The sequence below is a fragment of the Botrytis byssoidea genome (genome assembly GCF_014898295.1).
Source record: "Botrytis byssoidea strain MUCL 94 chromosome Unknown BBYS_002, whole genome shotgun sequence".
NCBI lineage: Eukaryota > Fungi > Ascomycota > Leotiomycetes > Helotiales > Sclerotiniaceae > Botrytis > Botrytis byssoidea.
In genome coordinates, this window is record NW_024065843.1 from 1056705 (window position 1) to 1078692 (window position 21988).

Sequence of the window (21988 nt, forward strand, 5' to 3'; positions counted from 1 at the left end):
ACGTGAAGTTTATCTTCATGTTTGTTTGTTTTGGGATAATTTTTTGAGTACTACAATCCTCGATGACGGATTGATATCGGATGCTCAAACACATGTCGTGTACAAAGCTGTACTTTACAAACTTACATGACGTTTTACATGCGTAGGCCATCATGTGAATAGCAACAATAGGTATGAGTTACAATGCCTTTTTCGAGGTCCGAAGTCGGTCGAAGGATCGGATGATGGAGTCCGCGATTTCTTGAAGATATTCGGATACTTACATGTTTCGATAGATCTTATCTCTTGTCCCTTATGACCTCAAGATCTAGCCATGAGTTCGCTCTTCCTTAGGTCGATTCCTTGATTTTATGTAAGAGATGTAATACTATTCGGCGACGTCAGGACTCCTGTCACGGTTAATCACATACTTTGGATCTGGTGTGCATGAAGATGGATCATCAGAGCCGCCTCTTACTGCACCCCGCTTTTTTATATCTCATGAACTGATTGACCCTGAAAGCTTAAATTCCTCAGCATTGTGGCTGGCTGCCACAATACAAGGGAATTTATCCACGAACTCTGAAGCATGGCACATAACAAGCCTCGGCAAGAAGTTTCTGGAACTCGATATTGATGTTTTGGTTGGGCATCCTCAAAATAGGGCGTAATCGGCATTGGCTGCTTATAAGCACTAATTAATTCGCGTCGACGGGAAGACCAATAAGTGTACAATGCGATGTGTATCACCAGCTTATTATTCTCCGACGTGATCATATCTTTATGAAATTATCAAAATGAATCAAATAGGCCCGAGTCGTTCAGGTAAGAACTTCACACAAAAAAATTCAAATTTGTCCTCGTGGAACTATCTGCCTCTCGATTATGATACCTGTTATGTCGATTCACATACCACGACCTATTAAAAAGAGCCAATAAGTCGTATATCACACGTGAGTAAAGATAGCTGAAATCATGTATGTGTATGGAACAACACAGAGCAAAGTCTTCTCATCTCTATTGACAACCAGGAAACGCAAAGATTCCGAATATCTGCAATCTTCGTTCAACAGATATATTAGCTGCAGCATGTTGTGTCAACACAGGTGATTTACCGACATCATTCGGGACAAATATCCAAGGCTGCTTTTAGGAATCCTTATTTGCTCATCTAGCCCAGCATTCAAGAAGTACCTAGGTACTCTTCTTAATGGTGTTATTCCAGTTGTTCTGAAACTTCGAGCTTTAGAACCAAATCGAAATCAGCTCCTCTTGAATATCAGGATGAAGACATCGTTTTGATGCCTTTTGGCGAGATTCTAGAAGTTAAAATCTAGCTAAACCTAACTAAGTTTAAGAACGTCGAAATTTGTCTCCAAATTTCGCAGTTCCTTTGAACTATTCGATGACTAAAAGCGGCAGTCGCACAAATCCACCCTTACTTTGTATCTTGTACACTAATATTACTTATCTGGATTCACTTCCACTACAATCTTTGCAGACAGAGTCAACGTTGAAATTTGATATAAATTTCTTTCTCTACTGGTTGTGGGGCCCGAAAAAGACCATCTAGCTTGGGTCTGTCAAGCATGCATTTTCCGAAAAGCTGGCTTTGTGCGATCACCCGATACATGTCATGCAGCTTGGCTCATGAGATTTCTGTCCATTGCCATGTCTACATACACTATTCCCAATGAAATGCTCATGAAGACGGACGTGTCTGTTTACAGCCACAGTGCTTGTCCTGCCTTTTCATTTTGTCCAAGGTTTCAGATGGTACAGTCGTACTAACCATATTGTTTGCTCCTTCTTTGCGGGAAAATAAGTATTCGGAAGCACCTCCCAACATTGGATGGATGAATGCTTCTTTCAAACATTGAAGGATATTTGTGTCTTTTCATTTCCAAGTTCTCTTTTAGTGCCTTCTGGAATACATATACATTGACTTTCCCGCTGCATCAGCATACGTTCTAGATAATTTCCAGAAAACGTCTAGAAACTCAGCCAAAATGGTGTCATCTTTTAAAACTCTTGTCATTTTGGCATGTCTGCTAATGACTGAAGCTACGCCCTTGTGAGAACTATCTCAAATTAAACTTGATATCGGTGTTCACTAACACATATATAGACTTAAGAAGAAGGGGCTGAGCTTCGATTACAATGGCAGTAAGGTTCGGGGCGTCAATCTAGGAGGATGGTTCGTGCTGGAGCCCTGGATTACTCCGTCGTTGTTCTATGGGTCTTGGGCAGATGAGTGCGTTTCTCGTAACAAGAATCACCAATAGATTGAATAACATCGTACCCATGCTAGGTACACTCTGACTCAAATACTTGGGAAATCTGCTTCACAAAATCTATTAAACGCACATTGGGCAACCTGGATTACGCAGAATGATTTCAATGAGATTGCAAGTGTAGGCTTGAATCATGTCCGTATACCAATTGGATATTGGGCTTTGAATCCATTGCCTGGAGATCCTTATGTCCAAGGACAGTTGACTTACTTGGACAAAGCTATTGGCTGGGCGAGACAAGCAGGGTTGAAAGTGATTTTGGATGTTCACGGGGGTGAGGCACATTGAATGTTTGAATGAAGATCTTCGCTAACTTTTGCACAGCGCCAGGAAGTCAAAATGGGTTCGTTGATTGATATGACAGGAATAGTGGTGGCATCAAAAAGCTAATAGGATTCACAGGTTCGATAATTCGGGACGGAAAGGACCTGTCACTTGGACCCAAGGAAATAGTACCAAGCAAACGTTGGCTGCCATCCAAACGCTGGCCTACCGCTATGCCCCAGCCACAGATGTTGTGACTGGGATTGAGCTTCTCAATGAACCGGCGAATTGGGCTCTTGACATGGGAGCAGTTAAGCAATTCTACTATGATGGTTGGGGAAATGTGAGAAACGCGAATCCTGATACCGCGGTCGTCATTCATGACGCTTTTCTTGCTCCACCTTCATGGAATGGTTTCATGAACTACCAATCTGGAGTCAATGATATCATTCTCGATACCCATATCTATCAAATCTTTTCCTTTGCAGAGGTCGCCATGAAGCCTTGTCAACATATTCAGGTTGCTTGTAGCCAAGTCGGAAACCTGGCGAATACAGACAAATGGACAATCGTTGGCGAATTCAGTGGAGCACAAACAGACTGTGCAAAATGGTTGAATGGCTTCGGTGTTGGTTCTCGATACGATGGATCATATCCCGGGAGTCCCGCGTGGTATGGATCTTGCCAGACGAAAGATGTTGGGACAGTTGACGGGCTACTTGAAGTCGACAAAGTGAATCTGGCATATTTCATGGAAGCACAACTTGATGCATATGAAGCTCACTCAGGTTGGGTTTTCTGGACGTGGAAGACGGAATCTGCTCCTGAGTGGCACTTCCAAAACTTGACAAGAGCGGGATTGATCCCGCAGCCTTTGACGAGCAGAAAATACGGGAAGCAATGCGCAACTTCAGCTTGTTTGATTCCAGGCAACTGAAGATTTTCCGTACTGCTTCACAAGAAAACATGTAATTTCTTTTGGGGGTGATTCAAGAGAGCAAATACGGGCCCAATGATATTCATACATGCAATTTTTTGGAGGATGGCATTTTGGCGAGATTTACGATGCAATAACGATACCCCTTCATTCGCTCGGGGATTTGGGAGCAAGATAGATTCTAGTTATCGGGGAGCAGCGAAGAATTAGAGTGCAAGGCATGCCAAGAGAGGGGTAATTGATTGGTGTAACACCTAATGAATGAATGCCCCGAGCGTCCTTTTCCTGATCGTTAAGAATAGCACGTGAGGTACGAAGATAGATGAGAAAAAACAAATAGAAAAATGATGGGATGGATTGTATCGTGTGGTACGAATGCTTTCTTACCAGCAAGGTCAGCTCTGTGTGCATGGCTGAATCGTTAATGGAGTCGATAAAGTACCGGAGAAGTCTCTGGAAAGTGGATGGATGAGGTTTCTTAGGAGCCGGCAAGGTCACGATCCTCTACCAAAACTCGGTCTTAGTGTTTGCCTATTTCCCTTATGTCCTTCTGTCATTCTGCCAATTGTCCTTATTTCCTCTTTATTGTCATGGATTATACCCACCTACCTAGTCACATAAGGTGTTTGCTTCGATACTTCTAGTCTCTCATTGGTATCTACATTTCTTACCAACATTGCCGTAAGTATTTCCCGGGTATCTCCAAGCCACTTCTCCATTCCGTGGGTGGACTAAACTTGCGGCTCCCTCCTTGACCCCATACTTTTGAGCGGGGTTGGTCACAACATTCGAAGGATCCGACCGTTAGACTGTAACCCAACAATCAATTCGCCCCCACTTCTCCACTATTATCCAATTGTTCCGCTATTCCTTGCTTACCCAGCTGTCTACAATCACAGAATCAACAATTTGGAAGCAAGACTCCACAATCTACAGACTTGATCCCAGAGCTACTAAAAGTAGGAGCTGTTTCTTAACTTGGCTTAGGTAATGCAATATTTTCATCCTTCAAACCTTCTACTGAAGACTACAAAACACAATCCATTCCCTTTGTTCACTATCTTGGTTCTATCATACCACATTCTCCTTGCGATATAAAATTTTGATTAATTGTCTCCATTAAAAATATGTCTCCTTCCGCCACTGAAGCCATTGGCCCCACAGCCAAAACATCCAAAATCAACGATGCAGTTTCATCCTCAACTTCAATTCACACAATACCCCTCATCATCAACAACGAACCTCATCAATCTAGCCGAACTTTTTCCGTATATTCACCATCAGATAATTCACATCTTCACGATTGTGTATCTGCATCTGCATCTGATATCGAGCTCGCTTTGGATACAGCTCAAAAGGCCTACCCAGCATGGAGCAGATTACCGCCACCTCAGAAACGCGATATCTTTCTTCGAGCAGCCGAGATAATGCTGGAACAAAAGTCTACTCTCGAAGAAACCATGATTAAAGAAACCGGCTCGGACCCCATCTGGGCCGGATTCAATACTCACCTTGCTCGAGAAGGTCTTCTCGACGTTGCCGGCCGTATAAGTTCCATCGCGGGTAGTATCCCCATGACGTCAGAGGAAGGCCGAAGTGCACTTGTCTATAAAGAACCTTATGGAGTTATCCTCGGCGCTGCACCCTGGAATGCTCCCTACATTCTCGGTTTCCGAAGCATCACTTACGCACTCGCAGCTGGCAATTGTGCAATTCTCAAAGCACCAGAGTTTTCACCAATGTGCAGCTGGCATATTTGTGATATCTTACACAAAGCTGGATTGCCTAAAGGTGTATTAACATACATAGCAATTTCAAGTGAAGATGCTCCGGCGAGAACAGCACAACTGATTGAGAGCCCGATCATTAAGAAGATCAACTTTACGGGTAGTACCAGGGTAGGAAAGGTTTACGGAGAATTGGCAGGAAAAAATCTTAAGCCTGTGATATTAGAGTTGGGTGGAAAAGCTAGTGTGATTGTGTGGGAAGATGCGGATTTGAAATTAGCAGCTGTGGAGTGTGCAAAGGGGGCTTTCTTACACTCGGGTCAAATCTGTATGAGTACAGAAAGAATTCTTGTCCACAAGAATGTTGCATCAGAATTGTAAGTTTTCTATTCCTCATTCCTTTTCATTTATATCGTCATTCTTGTTCTGTTCAACAAGCAAAAGACAACGAAAGCACAAAATAAAACTAACAAATTATGCAGCGAAAAGGAGTTAGCGGCCGCTACTGCAAAAATGTTTCCTTCACCAACAACCCTCATCAACTCCCAAGGCGTCTCTAAAAATGCATCTTTAATCTCCGATACCCTCTCCAAGGGCGGCTCCATTCTCCATGGCACACCACCTACTGATTCTTCCCCCACCACCAAAATGTACCCGGTAATCCTCAAATCCGTTAACCCCTCCATGTCCATCTACCGAGAAGAATCTTTCGGACCCACCGTCTCGGTGATCGAAATCTCTACCGAGGAAGAAGCGATCCGTATCTCCAACGATACCGACTACGGGCTCGCAGCAGGCATCTATACCCGGGATTTACAGCGGGGATTGCGCATTGCGAAAGCGGTGGAAAGTGGTGCCGTGCATATTAATGGACATAATGGGAGTGTACATGACGAGGCGGGACTTCCGCATGGAGGCATGAAGAATAGTGGGTTTGGACGATTTGGATCGCTTGGCTTGGAGGAATGGGTCAGAACGAAGACGGTTACGTTTATGGATTAGAGATTGAGGATGGGAGATATGATAATGAATGTGAAACTTGAATAAATGAAACACGAATTTTATGTAAGCCAAATCGAATAAAGTTTACTATATTAATCTCATTCGTCGCCTAAGACTGCCTTTGTTTTAATACACTTTTTCGATTAAAATTGAATGATATAAACTTTCATACACTATTTTTGTTTAACTTGAAATAAGATTCATACTTATTGATGATTCACTACATCTACTATAGATATAAGATAATTTTCATTCAAAAAATGACTGAATAAAAATCATTTTTAGTCACATGCTTATAAAGAGAATAGAGCAAGGAGCAAAAAAACAAAAGCTAGCCAAACACTATCTAATAAAAGAACGGAGTCAAAGTTGTCAGAATCTGTCTTAAGCAAATCCATTGATCCATTGATCCATTGATCCATCCATCCCCACCCAGTATTCTCATCCACACCCCCGTCTCCACCAGCCCACAATCTTCCTTCCAGAAAACCTAGCTGCCTCTACTCCTCTGACTCCTTCCTCACATCCTCAACTCCAATCTTCACCCCCTTGGATCATTTGATCCAACCTCTGGTAACTTATCATGCTCCAACAATCATTCTACTCTCTCATCACCAGTATTGTAATTAGTATTTTCCGTATTTCAATTACGCCTTACTTTAGTAGTACGTATTGATATTTATGAAAATATTTTAGTAATTATTTACAAAATTATATATCACTGAGAGGATTCTATATTCTAATAATATCACATATTGTTAGAAATATATTGAACCACAAGAATTTATATATTTATACTTGAAAGTAATACATTATCAGTAATCTTTTTTCTTTTTAAACCTAAACTCTGTAAAATTTATAATATTTAATAGAAATATATAATGTTCCAACAAAAATAATATAAATTCTCATATTTCAGTATATCTTCATTATAATCCCTTCATATAATATATACAAATACAAATATTATTAATTATTATATATACTAATACATATAACGTAGTTTAACACCGAATGGCCCATATCACCAAATGGCCCACTTTTACCTCAATTTACACTTTCAAACTCATATTATTTAATAATAATTAAATCAATTAATTAAAATTATTAAAAATCTAATAATTTAGAATCTATTATATTATTTTAATAGATTCTTATATTATATTCTATTTTTCTATATTTATTATAATATTGATTAGAAAATACTTTTTTATTAAAATTCCCCTCTTTTTAATATTTATTATATTGAATTTAAATATTAATCTTTTATTAAGATAATATATCAAAAGTCTTTTATTTAATAAATATTTCTTTTTAATATAATTAAGTTTTTTTTATATATCAATACTTATTTAATACTTTATTTATTACTCAAAGTATATAATTCTTTGTATTTAAAAGTATATTTTTATAAGCTAATCTCTTTATATCCTTAATTAAAATTAATATAATTTTGAATATAGGTGTAAAAAAGTTTGATTAATAATAAATTATTCGAAATTTAATTAATATTAATTGAAAAAGAATTTTAATTGAATTATAAAGGATTTAAGAAATCTATTAATCTAAATTAAAAAAAGGGGGGGTAGGTATACAAATTCGAATATCTAATTTTGAGAATACAACTTTAGAATTAAATAGAATTAAATCTATTCCTCAAAACCCTATTTTTATATTCTAAAAAATGATTAATTCTTAATATATAGCTTTGAAAACTATAAAGAATTTAATTTTCGAAATATAATTGATATATACCTTAATAAATTCATTGATTTGAATATTATATAAATATTTCAGATTATTAAAACAATCAACATTAAATAACTAAATTAAATAATTTGAATACAATAATAAATTTAAATATATAATATTATTCTTTTTATAATATACTTGAAAAGCTATTAATTTATAATTTTCATATTCATTTAATATTAATATTCAATATTTATTCTCTTTTCGATTTTTAGTATATTTATTGAAGTATTTCAACCATTCTAAACCTGTTTTATTATTTGTTCATCTATTAAATATAGATTTAATAGCCTATTCCATAGAAAAATTGGTTTTAATATATTAATTGGAGAAATAAACCTATTCTTGAATTATTAGAAATAAAGAAATAGTTTTATTCTTTATATTTCTATATATTATTATTATAGTCCATTCTCGATTGTTTGGTTATACTGATTTATTTCTACCGTATTTTTTAATACTAATAATAATTATTGCTGTATATATAATCCCTATTATAAAGTTTATTTTATCGAAATTATAGAAATTGCTATTCAAAATACTATATTTTACTCATATATTTGTAATTAATTGAAACTATTTTTCAATAAGTTTAGGATTTTTATAAAAAGCTTTTTGAAAATTATAAATATAATTAAAATATATTTTTAATTTAATTCAATATTTTATAAATTGATATATTTAAAGTTTCTTAATATATTTTATATTCCTTGATTTAAAAATATAATTTGCTATATTTTTATATTTTTTAATTTAGATAAAAATCCTTTTAAATTTATATTAAATATATATTAAATAATTTTTTTTTTTTTTAATTCTATAATTTTATAATTATTAGTTCAAATTTCTATATAAAAAAATAAACTTTTTATTTTATATTAAAGAATTATATAAAAAATATTATAGAATATAATAATTTTTTGAATACTTAGTTTTTTATTTTTATAAATAATTTTAATAATAAAAAGTATATAAGTTTCTTAATTATTCGAATTCATTATGGATTATTAATAAAACACATATTAAAAGAAAAAGATGTAAATTGAGATGAAAATGGGCCACTCAGTGATATAGGTCACTCAGTGTTAAACTACGTTATCGTACTCCTAATATTAATCACAACAATACTACCGTATACTAATTACAACACTGGTCATTACACATCCACATCACCAAACCATTCATCATCGCTCATATAAGCTTTCATCTGAACTATACATAAAATACTTAGCTCAAACTTAATAATAATAAGCATTATCGACATAATTGACAAGACAGGAGCAAGGAGTAGAGGTTCTACCTCGGCTGTTTGACGTTTGTGGGGAGGGCTTAGCGCTTCCCCTAGGATATAAGTCAACTACCCCACTTTCCAACCACCCCCTGTTTCCGATCACCTAAAAAAATCATATTATTTACACTTAAAACTTTAATAATTTAATAATTATTGAACTTCAATAAAATCACCTATAGAATCATTTTCTATAGTATTAGAATTATTATTTTCTTTAATTTTATAATCTCCCATTTCAATTTATATATATCTTATAGCTCTAATCCCTATAAACTTTGAATTTGGAGATATTATAACTTTTCACCTTTTTCTAAATAATATTTCATCTAATTAATATTCTAGTTTTTTAATTTTATTTTTTATTTCTAAAAATTTATAGTTCTTAATATCGAATTCTTTTATAATCTTGTGAAATAGTAATTTTTATATTGATAAATTAGTCTTTTTTTTTAAAATTATTATATCTCTATATTTTCTGATATTAGCTCCTTTTTAAAGAGTTTTCTATTAAATAAACAATAAATATATATTCCATTAAAGAATAGGATTATTATCAGATTTAGAATTAAATAATAAAATCTTTTTATTATTATTTTCAAGCAAAAGTTGATTTATAAGAGATTTAGTCATATTTTTGAGCCAAAGACCACTAGCTTGCCATTCAGATTTGATATTTTGAATAGTTAAACCTTCTATTCTAGCCTTCTAATAATAAGAAAGGAAATTACACTTTCCAATTGATAAGAAATCGGATAATAAACTTAATTTATTAAATTCAATTTGATATATACTTTTTAGGGATGAGAATATAGATAAATCGAGTGATTATAATATATATAATATATATAATAAAAGAAATAAGAGATATATATTATTATTAAAGCATTTTAATATAAATACTATAGTTTTATAGTTTCTATATTTATTCAAAATAAGAAGTTTTGAATTTTCCGGTTGAATAAAGGTAATTTAAGGGATATAGATCTTTTTCAATTATTCTAAAGCTATAGTATCTATAGTTTATTTATTTTCTATAATAATAAAATTCTAATCCTTAAATAGAGTTAAATTGATTAGAAATTATTGTTATTGGATTGATTTTTTTTTATATATTATAAGAAGAATAATATTTTTTCTATTAATTAAAATATATTTTATAAAAAAGATCCAAATTCGAGATTTAGATTGCTTTTTTTAAATAAATCTTTAATTAATACTTTTTATTATTAATTTATTAAAATCCTGATTCTTTATTATACCTACTTTATTTATATTCTATTTATTAATCAATTTAATAACCTTGATTTCAGGGATTATAAGATTTTGGAATCACTTTTTAATAATATTAGATATAGTATCTAAAATTTATATAAAATCAATTTAATATTACTTCTTAATTCTAATATTAGAATATTTTCAAAAAAAACTATATATTTATTTCTTTCTAAATAAGGGATTCTCTTTTTATATAATAAGAAAATGCTTTATTATCTCTCTAATTTAATAATATATAAGATTAATATTAAAAGCTTTTTATATTAATATTTATTTTGTTAATTAATTCTTTTAAATTGAAAATAACTTTTGAAGTATTTGGGTATCTTTTTGATATAAAAATTTATTATATATTCGATTATAAAATATAGTATATAAAATATTATAATTTAAGCTAATTTTTTATATATTTGTTTTATTTGTAATTACTCTAAGAGCTTTTGTAATATTATTTTTAATATATTTATTCTTTATATTATAATTATAATAATATCAAAATTTCAAATTAATTGATTAAAGTATTATTGAGTTATTCAAAGTGTAAATTTTATAATTACTCAAAGTAGTGTGGTTTTTGAGGTGGTCGAAAAGAGGGGGTGATCGGAAAGTGGGGTAGTTGACTTACACATAGCTTTTTTTTTCTGAATTGATGAGTCTCCTGGTTTTACTTTGATCTACGGGTATGATATATATAGTTTCTCAGTAGACTATTGTTATGCAGAGAATCATGGAATTTCGCTTGCTAGAATCCCTTGCACTTTTGTGGATATTCTATCGATCTATAGTTTAATATTTATGAATTGGTAGAGAGTATATTGACTCAATAGACTTGTAAGTAAGCGATATATGATGTAAATACTACATAGGAGTTTATATACTGTTGTACTGATTGATTTGTAACAAACATTTTCGTATTAGTTATTCAATCTGACATAGTTTAGATTAAATAATGATCGTTGATTCTTGCAACTTGTAATCCCCTTATTAGGGACGTATCATCAGCTCTAGTGGCGATTACGGTCTTTTAACTTGCTAGCCTGGCTTGCTGACTATGGCGATATAGGTAATGCTACTTGGTTTCAAATTTGGATGACGGAAGCGGTGGCAATAATTGTACTTTTAAGAGTGAAGTTTTTCTTTTTTGCCCCTATTTTTCATGAAAATGAGGTTATGAGTCGTAGTCTTGATTATATTAGTATGATTCAAGGTGTTCCTGGATATTTTGCTTCTCTTTAAACCGAGACAACTTTCAAGCCTTTTTGTAATTTCTTATAGAAAAGGTGCTTGAGACTTCAATATTCGTTCCATCTTCAACATCTTAACGCAAGGTACACCAGGCTCCTCATATATACAGCTAGCTCGGATACTTGCCCCGCTGTCTCCGTAATGGAATTCGAAGACGCTATAGCATGACAACAAGCAAGTGGCAGAGGAATTTCTGCTTCAGCACAAAGCATAAGCCACCTGAGTCATCATAATTTTCTATTAGACTTATACGAATAGGCAATTACAGCGCCAACGCATGAGAAGTACGCAGTTTTATACCTTGAAAGCTTTAAGTGAGCTAGGAGATTCACCCAGATATACCACACTTTACCATACTGTTCGAATGTAGAATCTTCTCTAGAGGACCTGAAGCCACGGCAGATCCTTCTTCAAATACGAGAACTTGTGAGATAAAGCTCAAGTCGGAAGATATCTTATCCGTTGGCTATCGTATAAATACCTTGAGCAGGCTGGGGAATAGATTACGGCGGCAGGGCCTATGCCTGGTGATATTGAAAATGATGAGTTTGTTTCAAGTATGACTTTCTACAGGACATGGTGGGAAGCATAGACTAGGAAGTGAGGGCATTCGGAGGTTGAATTAGATTGATTTTATCGAAGCTAGCTATGAGAGGAAGAGCTTTATATAATAGAGATCTTACTAGTACTGATTAGGGCGAGCTCCCCTGCTCTACTCTAGCACCACGTGAACCATACTTTAACAGAGTTCCTATTATGGACAGCATGTTCATCACCCCTTTTTAAGCCTAAAAAGCTTAATTTAACCGGAAGTTGGATCTGCATTTATGACTTGCCACATGATCAAAGCCTATGCCACGTTGCAGCTTGCACGGCAGTTTCTATATTCATACGAAATTTCCCCGCGCCCTCTTTGCGTCTAGGTCAGCTTTGAGATGTCATGTTATGGTGTCTTTTTGGGGCAAGCAGTGACAAAATTCAGCTTCTTCGTGCAGATCGTTAGTTTCGAGTATAGATCGTATAATTGTACAATTGCACAATTCTACAATCGAAGAATCTGATCATTAATTGGAGTATTATGAAAGAGTAGAAGGTGATAGAGCTTATGCAAGAAAGGTCTTTCTATATGTGTTATATATATTGTAGACAAATCTAAACGATTATATATAATAAGTATAGTAGGTTATTATATAGTAGTAGAGATCAGTGTAGACAATAGTATACTATAGTGAAACTGTGGCGTGTATTAGCATATTGATATTGCAGCTAGTATGTATAAAAAGGAGATTATACTACTCTTGTATATATTCATATATTAAAGAATACTAATAATATATTGAAATATTAGAATCTAATATAAAATATATATTCCTATCCAAATTAAACTAAAAATAAAGGATTCTCATTTAATTTAAAATAAGAAATAGAAATTTATTACCTAATACAAATAGAAATATATTTTTTATATTGGATTCTAGTATTTCAGTATATTACTAATAATATTAAATAACTAAATAATATTGAATACTTTCAGTGATATTGAATTCTGTACCACATATGTACATATTTCGAAAAAATTCGATACATACCACTAAACTAACCCGTATACGGAATACGGGAAATACTATTATCTACACTGGTAGAGATATAAGAGAATATATATAAGATCAAACAATACAAATATAGAGAATTAAATTGAGAGTATAAATATTGATTATCTTTCTAGGATTTATAGATAGAAGAATTATAAATACTAGCTATATAAGTCAAATCACTTCCAGGTTGCGTTTTCCGCGCATACTATAAAGTTATTTAAATGACTTATAGAAATATATAAAAAGCAAAATGAAGATTGGAAATAACAATAGATGATAAAATTGGTACGTTATTATTGTCACTGTTATTATTATTAGTTTTTTTCCTTTCCTTTCTATTTCTTCTATATAATAATAGGTTATACAATTTATACTCAAAACTAGTAATCTATATTAAGAACTAGTAATATACACTGAATAATTGAAGTTTATCACATCTCAAAAAGACGTTATATGTACAGAGTTTCTCTATTTTCAACTTCATTATTCAGCTTCGAGTAATATACTATTACTAGATAGATGTAGGTAGAGATACGAGGAGAACCATCACTTCATACTAGCCCGACAATATTTGTAGTAGATAGAGTATTATTTACATAATCGCTTCCACTTGGTTCATAAAGATAAGCTTATCAATTAAGGTTAACTAATTTTAGCTCCTCGGACATTCTATAGCGCTAATTCATGAAGTGTTAAGTCTGTTCCTTCCAGGGGTAACGATTCTAGGCTCTACTTAAATTATTAGACAACACAGCACTCCTGTGGAATGTCTGAATTCAGAAATTCCTCCCCTGGAATAAGAAAGCAACCCCGCATTTCATCAGTCCCATCAAGTCGATTAATATGAAAGCTTAAAATACGACACGGCCGATTTGTCATATTGTTTGGGTCGCGTTCGTTTCAATTAGCGGCGGCGTGGAAAGGTCTAGGTTTCAGTATATCATGTTCATTTAAAGAATTCGCTCGAGACTAGCAAGGATTAGCATTTTAAGCTTTTTGTGGGGTTAGGGTTGTGGAAAAGACGGTAGTTGTTTGATCTTTATTTCAACGGATCATTCATTAAATGCCTTGTATTGCTGTCAAATACTTCCATTTTGAGGGTTTTTGGTTTCATTCAAAGGGAAGCCAATTGGCTCTAAAATAACCTTAAGTAATGATCCTTGCTAACATTGAGCGAATTTTCAAAAGAACATGGTATATACCAAGTCACTTCTGTGCTAGTGAGCATACAAGAACACGATTTAGAGGGATCAGAGTAGGAGAATAGAGGCAATATGCTACCCCATGCATTGTTCAAAGAAATTTGGGCTCCAAATTCACTCTACTTGCGGGACATTATCACCATATTAAGGGAATCATGACCATATTATCCAAGAAAGGCAGGCAGATCTGCCTCTGAAATGACAATGATTTTGTGTGGTACGGACTTGCCCTTGTCAAGAAAGGTGATTGAAGGGTTGTGTATGGTTGGATGAAGAGAATAAAGACAATGACTTTTTCCCCTTCTACAAAAATTCTTTAGCATCATTCTTTGCATCTTTCACACCCTTGCGGTTTCTTTTGCTACGAACAATGTTGTATCGATTTTCTTTCCTGGCGCTTGCCGCTCAAGTGGCACTTGCTGCTATCAATGTCAATGTTGGCACAACTTATCAGACCATGGACGGCTTCGGATTCTCTCAAGCATTCGGTCGAGCGAATGATCTTTACAACCTTCCATCTACCCAACGAACCCACGCACTTGACCTTCTCTTTAGTCCGACTGCTGGAGCAGGCTTCACCATCCTTCGAAATCGCATTGGTTCCGGGGGATCAGGCGACAGTATTGAGCCAACCAGTCCCGGTTCACCTAGTGGCACCCCCAAGTATGTTTGGGATGGCAGTGACAGCCATCAAGTATGGGTCTCACAACAAGCAAAGGCTTATGGAGTGACAAGATTCTATGCAAACGCCTGGAGTGCACCCGGCTTTATGAAAACCAACGGCAAGGAAACTAACGGAGGTTACCTGTGTGGTATGACCGGCGAATCCTGCTCGTCAGGAGATTGGATGCAAGCATATGCCGCGTTCTTGATCCAGTATATCAAATATTACGCTGCTGTTGGTATTGATTACAAGTATTTAGGCTTCTTGAATGAACCTGACTACACGTAAGTACTGTATTTGCACCCTCTAGCGATTCAACGCTAACAAAAACTGCTCAGCACGGCCTATTCCTCCATGTTGGCTTCGGGTACACAAGCAGCAAGCTTCATCAAAGTACTTCATCCAGCTCTTACTGCCGCTGGCCTAAGTGAGGTCGGTATCAACTGCTGCGATATGGTTGGGTGGGAGGACCAGGTTACTGCTACGGCGCAACTTGTTGCAGCTGGTGTCGAAAACATGATTGCGAAAATTACATCCCATGGCTATTCAAGCGACCCAACCTCGCCCATCAAGACTTCTCGCCCAACTTGGATGACGGAGAAAGAAACGACAGATGCCTGGAATGCAAACTGGTACTCGACTGGATCCAGCTCTGATGGCTACACGTGGGCAAATAATATCTATACGGCCATCGTCAAAGGAAATGTCAGTGCTTACTTGTACTGGGAGGGTATCGAATCCACAACAAACAATGCTGGGCTCATCCAAATTGCTGGAACAAACGTAAATCCATCCGCCAGACTCTGGGCATACGCACACTTTAGCCGATCGGTGCGCCCCGGTGCTGTCCGTGTTGCTACTTCTGGGGCTCCAGCTGCGATCAACACCAGCGCATTCAAGAACACCGACGGCACTGTTTCCGTGCAAATGATCAATACCAACAGTGCCTCCACTGCCGCTCAAGTAACGACCACTGGCTTTTCAGCATCGAGCGTCGTCGCGTATGTGACTTCTCAAAGCCAGAATTCTATGGCTAGTCTCAGCGCCACTGTCAGTGGTGGTGCCGTCAATGCTACAGTCCCCGCCCACGGCATGGTCACATTCATTTTGTCTGGTAAGAAAGCCAGTGGGAGTGATAAGGTCGAGGCTACCACTTTAGTCAAGGTACCAACGCCAACGACCTCTCCTCTGGTTGAAAGCACAACTGCGACTTCCGCCGAGGCTACTCAATCCCAGTACGGAAAATGTGGCGGAACAGGATGGACTGGCCCAACGATCTGTGCTGCTCCGTATAGTTGCAAGATCACGAGTGACTACTATTCCCAGTGCCTGTAAGGCGTAAACTCCTCGTCGCTAGACTGAGCGAACACTAGTCAGGAGGAGAATGCACCATATCCTGCATATTCATCCTTTCGCTTCCTTTAACTTTTACTTTCAACCCAAAAATGTTTATACTTGGCCCTTATCTTCTATGTAAATTTTATTATCACATTAGTGTCAATCAGATTAAATTGCACCCGAACAACAATCGTTTTTGTGATAAATCCATAGGTACTATTTGTCAATTTCATGTAACAATTATCTTGAAATCACTACGATAATGATGAGACGGGCCGGAATGCGAACTATGCATAACGGACGCGGACTCTGATGAAAAAGTGAAGTCCCAAGCTTGACTCGAGCACGACTCAAGCACGATCTTTGCTTTGCCTTCGACGGAAAAACACTATCTCTAATACATGCACCTCGTGGGGCGGATCTAAACAGACATTAGTGACCAGGCTTGTATATCAGTCAATGTCTTTCGTGCTGTCAAAGTAATATACCCGAGAGTTTCGTTAGCATCCAGGGCTGGAAGCGCAAGCAAGAGCAGAGTAAAGCTTGTATTGGGAAGAGCTGTGGCGGGTCCTGTCGCTCTAGTTTTGTTGCTGCTGCCGGCAACTATATAGTAACTATCAGACACAAGCTTTACAGTGCCGGTGGTAGCGGTCTTGACAGGCAGTGTTGCAGGGTAAATATTCTTGACTATGGCGCTGCTCGGGATAACTTAGAGTCAAGTAAGAAAGAATCGAGGGACCCGTCTACCAGCCATGTCGTCACGCCCTGGTCGAAAAAAGCGGCACATCAAAAAACAATGCTACTCTCAATCATTTTTAAAATCAAAAATTTACACAAGAAAGTAATCAAAAGATTTATAATTTGAAATTTAAGGGGAAACACTTGAAGCAATAATGAAATCTTTAAAACTACCGAGGTGTACACTGTACGGAATAAAGTTATGTTATACCGCCTTCATCAGCTAGGATTAGTTTGTGTGGGCAGAATAATTCTATTAGTAGCAAAATAAAAGCGGTGTAACTAAAAGTGGATTTCAAAAGACTTGCCTAGGTACGCCGTGCGGCCAGAAAGTATGCAATTCCTGCCTCAATAGAATTAAGGCACTAATAGGGAAACTACCTAGTATTTTAAAAGGGGTATAAATCAATGGAATTTGTACTGAAAATAGTAGGGCTTCAATATAAGCAAACTATTCAATGGATTCATTTTTCCAAATCTCTATTGAATATAACAGGATTGAAAAAAGCAATGGATTCCATTAACCTACTAAAGCCGATATAATGTATTTAGCACCAGAATTGCATACTTTCTGGCCGCACGAGTACCTGCTCTTTCGACCTTCGTATATCAGTTACACACAACTCCACCAAAAGGAAGCTTTTGACTATCCAGCATCATAAAACTCCGATTTAGCGGCAGGCGCAGTACCGAATGGACCACTTGGCATCATGCCCGTTGACCAGGGTCCCCGTCGTCCCAAGCTTACTCTGACCCACCCAATTCTTCTGAACCCGGCTCATCAGATGCAGTGATCCCACATGCGTATAGTTCCCAACATGTGCATGCTAACTCGGAGAAAAGCTTTTTAGAACTCAAGGTGGCTGCTGATATCATCAGCGCCACATTTCCTTTTGTACTCTCAAATAGCAAAATGAGATCTTTTCTCTGCACCTAGAGCTATCTGATGTATAGAAACACTTTTCACATATGCTTCTGTATCCTAAACTGCGATTATGGCGTCAGGGCCGGAGCTGGCTCCGTTTGGCTACTATTCCCCTCCTCATTATACTATCAATCGACTTTTTCCGAACGGTCTCTCTCAGTCCACCGTTGAAACGAGTTTCTCTATCCTCGGCCCCATCCGACATTGTCACTAGTAAAGATCGCATATTCATTGCGAGTATGCATTGGAACAATGAGATCATTTTACGCTCTCATTGGAGTGCTGCTCTACTAGATCTAGTGAGACATTTCGGCGTAGACAATGTCTATATCTCCATTGTAGAAAGTGGCAGTTGGGACAACACCAAAAGTGCTCTGAGGGATTTAGATATGGAATTGGGGAAGCTGGGGGTTGAGAGAAGCATTGAACTATTGGATACTACACACAAAGATGAAGTGGAACGGATACCTGGTCCAGAAGAAGAGGGGTGGATACAAACGAACAGGGCCAGAAAAGAACTACGTCGAATTCCCTATCTTGCAAAACTGCGAAATAGAGTTATGGAAAAGCTGAAAAAGCTTGCAGACAGAACAGATGGTCAAACAGGACGATCATTTGATAAGATACTGTGGCTAAACGACGTTATTTTCACGGTATCTTAACCATTCGCTTCTTTCCAATACGTTGTACAGTCCTTCAATGAACTAATTCTCCTGACTCGGTTTATAGACTGAAGACGTCGTAACTCTGCTTGCAACAAGAGATGGCGACTACGCAGCTGCCTGTGCAATTGACTTTTCCAAACCTCCTCTCTTTTATGACACCTTTGCTCTCCGCGACATCGAAGGCGAAAAACCAATCACACAAACCTGGCCCTTTTTTCTGGCTTCCGAATCGCGGAATGCGATGAAGATAAGCGCGGCAGTACCGGTTAGATCCTGTTGGAATGGAATAGTAGTCTTCCAAGCGGAACCATTCTATGAGAACCCATCCTTGCGTTTTCGGGGTGTACCAGATAGTCTTGCGCAGTATCATATAGAAGGGTCGGAATGCTGCCTTATTCACGCAGATAACAATTTGAGTTTGACGAAAGGCATATGGCTTAATCCGAAGGTAAGGGTTTCGTACAATTCTGAAGCTGATAGTGTTGTAAATTCAAAAAGAGGAAAGTGGCCGAGCAAAAGAGAAATTCTAGAGGGGGTTTGGAGTAACAGGTGGGCTCGATGGACAGGATTTCTGAAGAGGTTCACCGAACGTTTTTCAGTGGCAATGAGGGTGCAACGCTGGCGCAGAGAGGCATTCGTTGTAGGACAAACGGAAGTTAATGAGAAGGGGGTCTACTGTCTGATAAATGAGATGCAGGTCCTTGTGGAAAATGGTTGGGCACACATATGATTATGTCTACGATTTTGAATATATAAATCATTTTTCTTAGGGTTGAAGCAGCGTGTATGAGAAACGAAGGAAATATATTTGATTGGTTTTAATTCGATATTCACTTTCCTCTTTTTGGTGATTCAAACAGCCTGTTACTCAATATTACTCCCGAAGCCTCTGTTGAAAAGCTTCCATCTCACTCTTCACTTTCCGCCACTTCTCTCTTATCTCCTTCGGCCCCGAACGATCCCATTTCTCATGTAAGCTCTTCACACCTGCCCCCCAGTCCTTCAAGCTCGGCCACGTAGCACTCCACTGCCACCCCAATTCAAACCACGGCATTGGCCCCTCCCTTCTAAATGCATAATTCAACAAACTCTGCTCCATTGTATGCGGATCAAACCTCCTCCAATGTCTCATCACACTCATCAAGTAGTCAAACATCTCCTTGCTCGGTGCTGCAATCCAGAACCCAGCTGAGAAACTTTCCGTCGGGGGTGGGGGGAACGGGTGGTTTCTTTCTCCGGAGAGAGCATTGTCACTGCGGGCGGCGAAGTTATAATTGCTTGGTATTGGCTTTTCGTCGGACTTTACCTCTTGGGTCCTATGTAGTAGTGAAGTCATAGGAGTTTGTATTATCACTTCGTCGAAAATCCCATCAAGTGGCTCAATAATCAATGTATCAGCGTCTACGAACAACACCCGTTCGTACTCTACCATTTCAAATATTCGCAGTTTGGTGAACTGGTCTTTCCATCGTGTTACTCCTGTCGATATCCAGAAGGAAAGGGGTACATCAGATACAACTTTCACCGTTGCACCGTCGAGTTCTAAACGTCTAAGTTTTGAAGTGGCAACGCTTTGGGTGCAGATAACAAAGAAGGGAATATCAGTTCTCTTCGACCGCGTTTGGGGATCGTGCAAGAGCTGATATGTCAGTGTTCTGGCCGCTTGAAAGTAGAAGTCGTCTTCTGGGAGCGCGGAGGGGTCTTCGCCCCCGGATAGGAATGTGGCGATTGCGACTTTTGACGTGCGATTGGTTATTTTGAGGGGTGCGTAGTTGGGAATTTGGGCGTAGTGAGGTTTGGAGAATTTGTAAAGGTATATCAGCGTAAGAAGGAGGAGTGACAATATGAGGAGAAGGTGACGCCCATGAGGACTTATCCTATGTACGGTCATGACTGGTTGAATTGTAAGGAGTTACAGCAGGTTCCAGCTCTAAGGTCACTGGTCACAACAATTGATCGAAACTATCCAAGGTCGCAGAGTTCAGCGAACGGCTGCTTCGAAGCTCTACCGAGCACAGTATAGTAGTTTCAACAATTACAAGGCCACTAATAGACCGACTATAAGATGACCGTAGATAAATTTTCCAAGGAACGATCTATTATATGATTTTTGAAACATTAGGCATTGTACTTTTTCTTCCTACGAATAGAGCTTACAAATTGAATGAAGTTCTAATAACAAATGACTTCCAATGTGTCAAAATATCAACAGGAAAGTATGAGCATGATGGGTTAAGTTACAATTCAGAATCGGTAACATTAACCATGCGATAGATACCGTTGTTTATGTTGTGAACTCGGCCTGTTAAATCTTGGTTTGCAAGAAGGGAGATCAGTAATGCACAAGTGACATCTTCCTTGTAGGAAAAAAGTGTCGATTACTAAATACGAGCGGTTTGGTTACATTCGGGTACAGGTGATAGGACCCACATTTGCTGATCTATCACATCAAACAAGATTTTTAACAATGGATTGAAAACTAATGATACATTATCACGCTACAAAAACATGGCTTATGATTTTGTAAGAGTATAGAGTATGTTCACTATATTTGTTTGGTTTTAAAATGTCTTAAGTAATTGTTGTAGTCTAACAGAATACTTTAAGATATCCTGATATGATGAGGTAAAAATACGCAAGCAAAAGCAAATGCGTCTAATTGTCTTGAATAAAGCTTAGTTAGACAACGATCCACAAGCCAAAGAACAGATTTTAGCATCAGTAAATTAACCACTCCGATACCCCTGCAAACGGATATCGGCTCAAGCTTTTGATTAGATGTATGCGGCTTTAAAGTATACAACTCTGGCGCTGAGAGAATCAGGTCAGTCCTCTTGTAATTTACCATCTTGTGGATCTAGCGGAGTCGTATGACTTTCTTGCCGCACGAGTAGAAAAGATTCAGCCTCTAGTAAACAAGTCCACCTCCCCGCATTGCAGAAACCGCCACTTCTCGAACATCAAAACCGCTTTGTTTGAGCGATTAATACATTTTAAACTTTGATTACTTGAGGATTGTTTAGTCAATTAACTTGAAATCCTAGTATAGACTTATGACTTGATAGTAAAACGTATAGAATAGTCTTTAGTAGGTT

At 37.1% G+C, this 21988-nt stretch overlaps 5 protein-coding genes across 5 annotated transcripts; 4 read left to right on the top strand and 1 right to left on the bottom strand.

Moving 5' to 3' along the window:
- The first annotated feature begins 1776 nt into the window (after positions 1–1776).
- EAE97_001101 (uncharacterized protein) lies at positions 1777–3801 on the top strand. Its single transcript, XM_038871611.1, has 5 exons — positions 1777–2053; positions 2108–2233; positions 2291–2547; positions 2598–2616; positions 2676–3801. Exons 1-5 carry the CDS (start codon positions 1989–1991, stop codon positions 3472–3474), a joined length of 1266 nt encoding a protein of 421 aa, XP_038737512.1. The 5' UTR covers positions 1777–1988; the 3' UTR covers positions 3475–3801.
- Positions 3802–4601: 800 nt separating this feature from the next.
- On the top strand, positions 4602–6203 carry EAE97_001102 (uncharacterized protein; the record flags this gene model as incomplete). The annotated part of the gene is made up of 2 exons (XM_038871612.1): positions 4602–5578; positions 5684–6203. The coding sequence occupies 2 exons, from the start codon at positions 4602–4604 to the stop codon at positions 6201–6203; spliced, it is 1497 nt and encodes a 498-aa protein (XP_038737513.1).
- An 8730-nt stretch (positions 6204–14933) lies between these two features.
- On the top strand, positions 14934–16562 carry EAE97_001103 (uncharacterized protein; the record flags this gene model as incomplete). The annotated part of the gene is made up of 2 exons (XM_038871613.1): positions 14934–15511; positions 15566–16562. The coding sequence occupies 2 exons, from the start codon at positions 14934–14936 to the stop codon at positions 16560–16562; spliced, it is 1575 nt and encodes a 524-aa protein (XP_038737514.1).
- A 1710-nt stretch (positions 16563–18272) lies between these two features.
- EAE97_001104 (uncharacterized protein) lies at positions 18273–19623 on the top strand (the record flags this gene model as incomplete). The annotated part of the gene is made up of 2 exons (XM_038871614.1): positions 18273–18881; positions 18958–19623. 2 exons carry the CDS (start codon positions 18273–18275, stop codon positions 19621–19623), a joined length of 1275 nt encoding a protein of 424 aa, XP_038737515.1.
- Positions 19624–19767: 144 nt separating this feature from the next.
- EAE97_001105 (uncharacterized protein) lies at positions 19768–20784 on the bottom strand (the record flags this gene model as incomplete). The annotated part of the gene is made up of 1 exon (XM_038871615.1): positions 19768–20784. The coding sequence occupies one exon, from the start codon at positions 20782–20784 to the stop codon at positions 19768–19770; it is 1017 nt and encodes a 338-aa protein (XP_038737516.1).
- Between the last annotated feature and the right edge of the window lie 1204 nt (positions 20785–21988).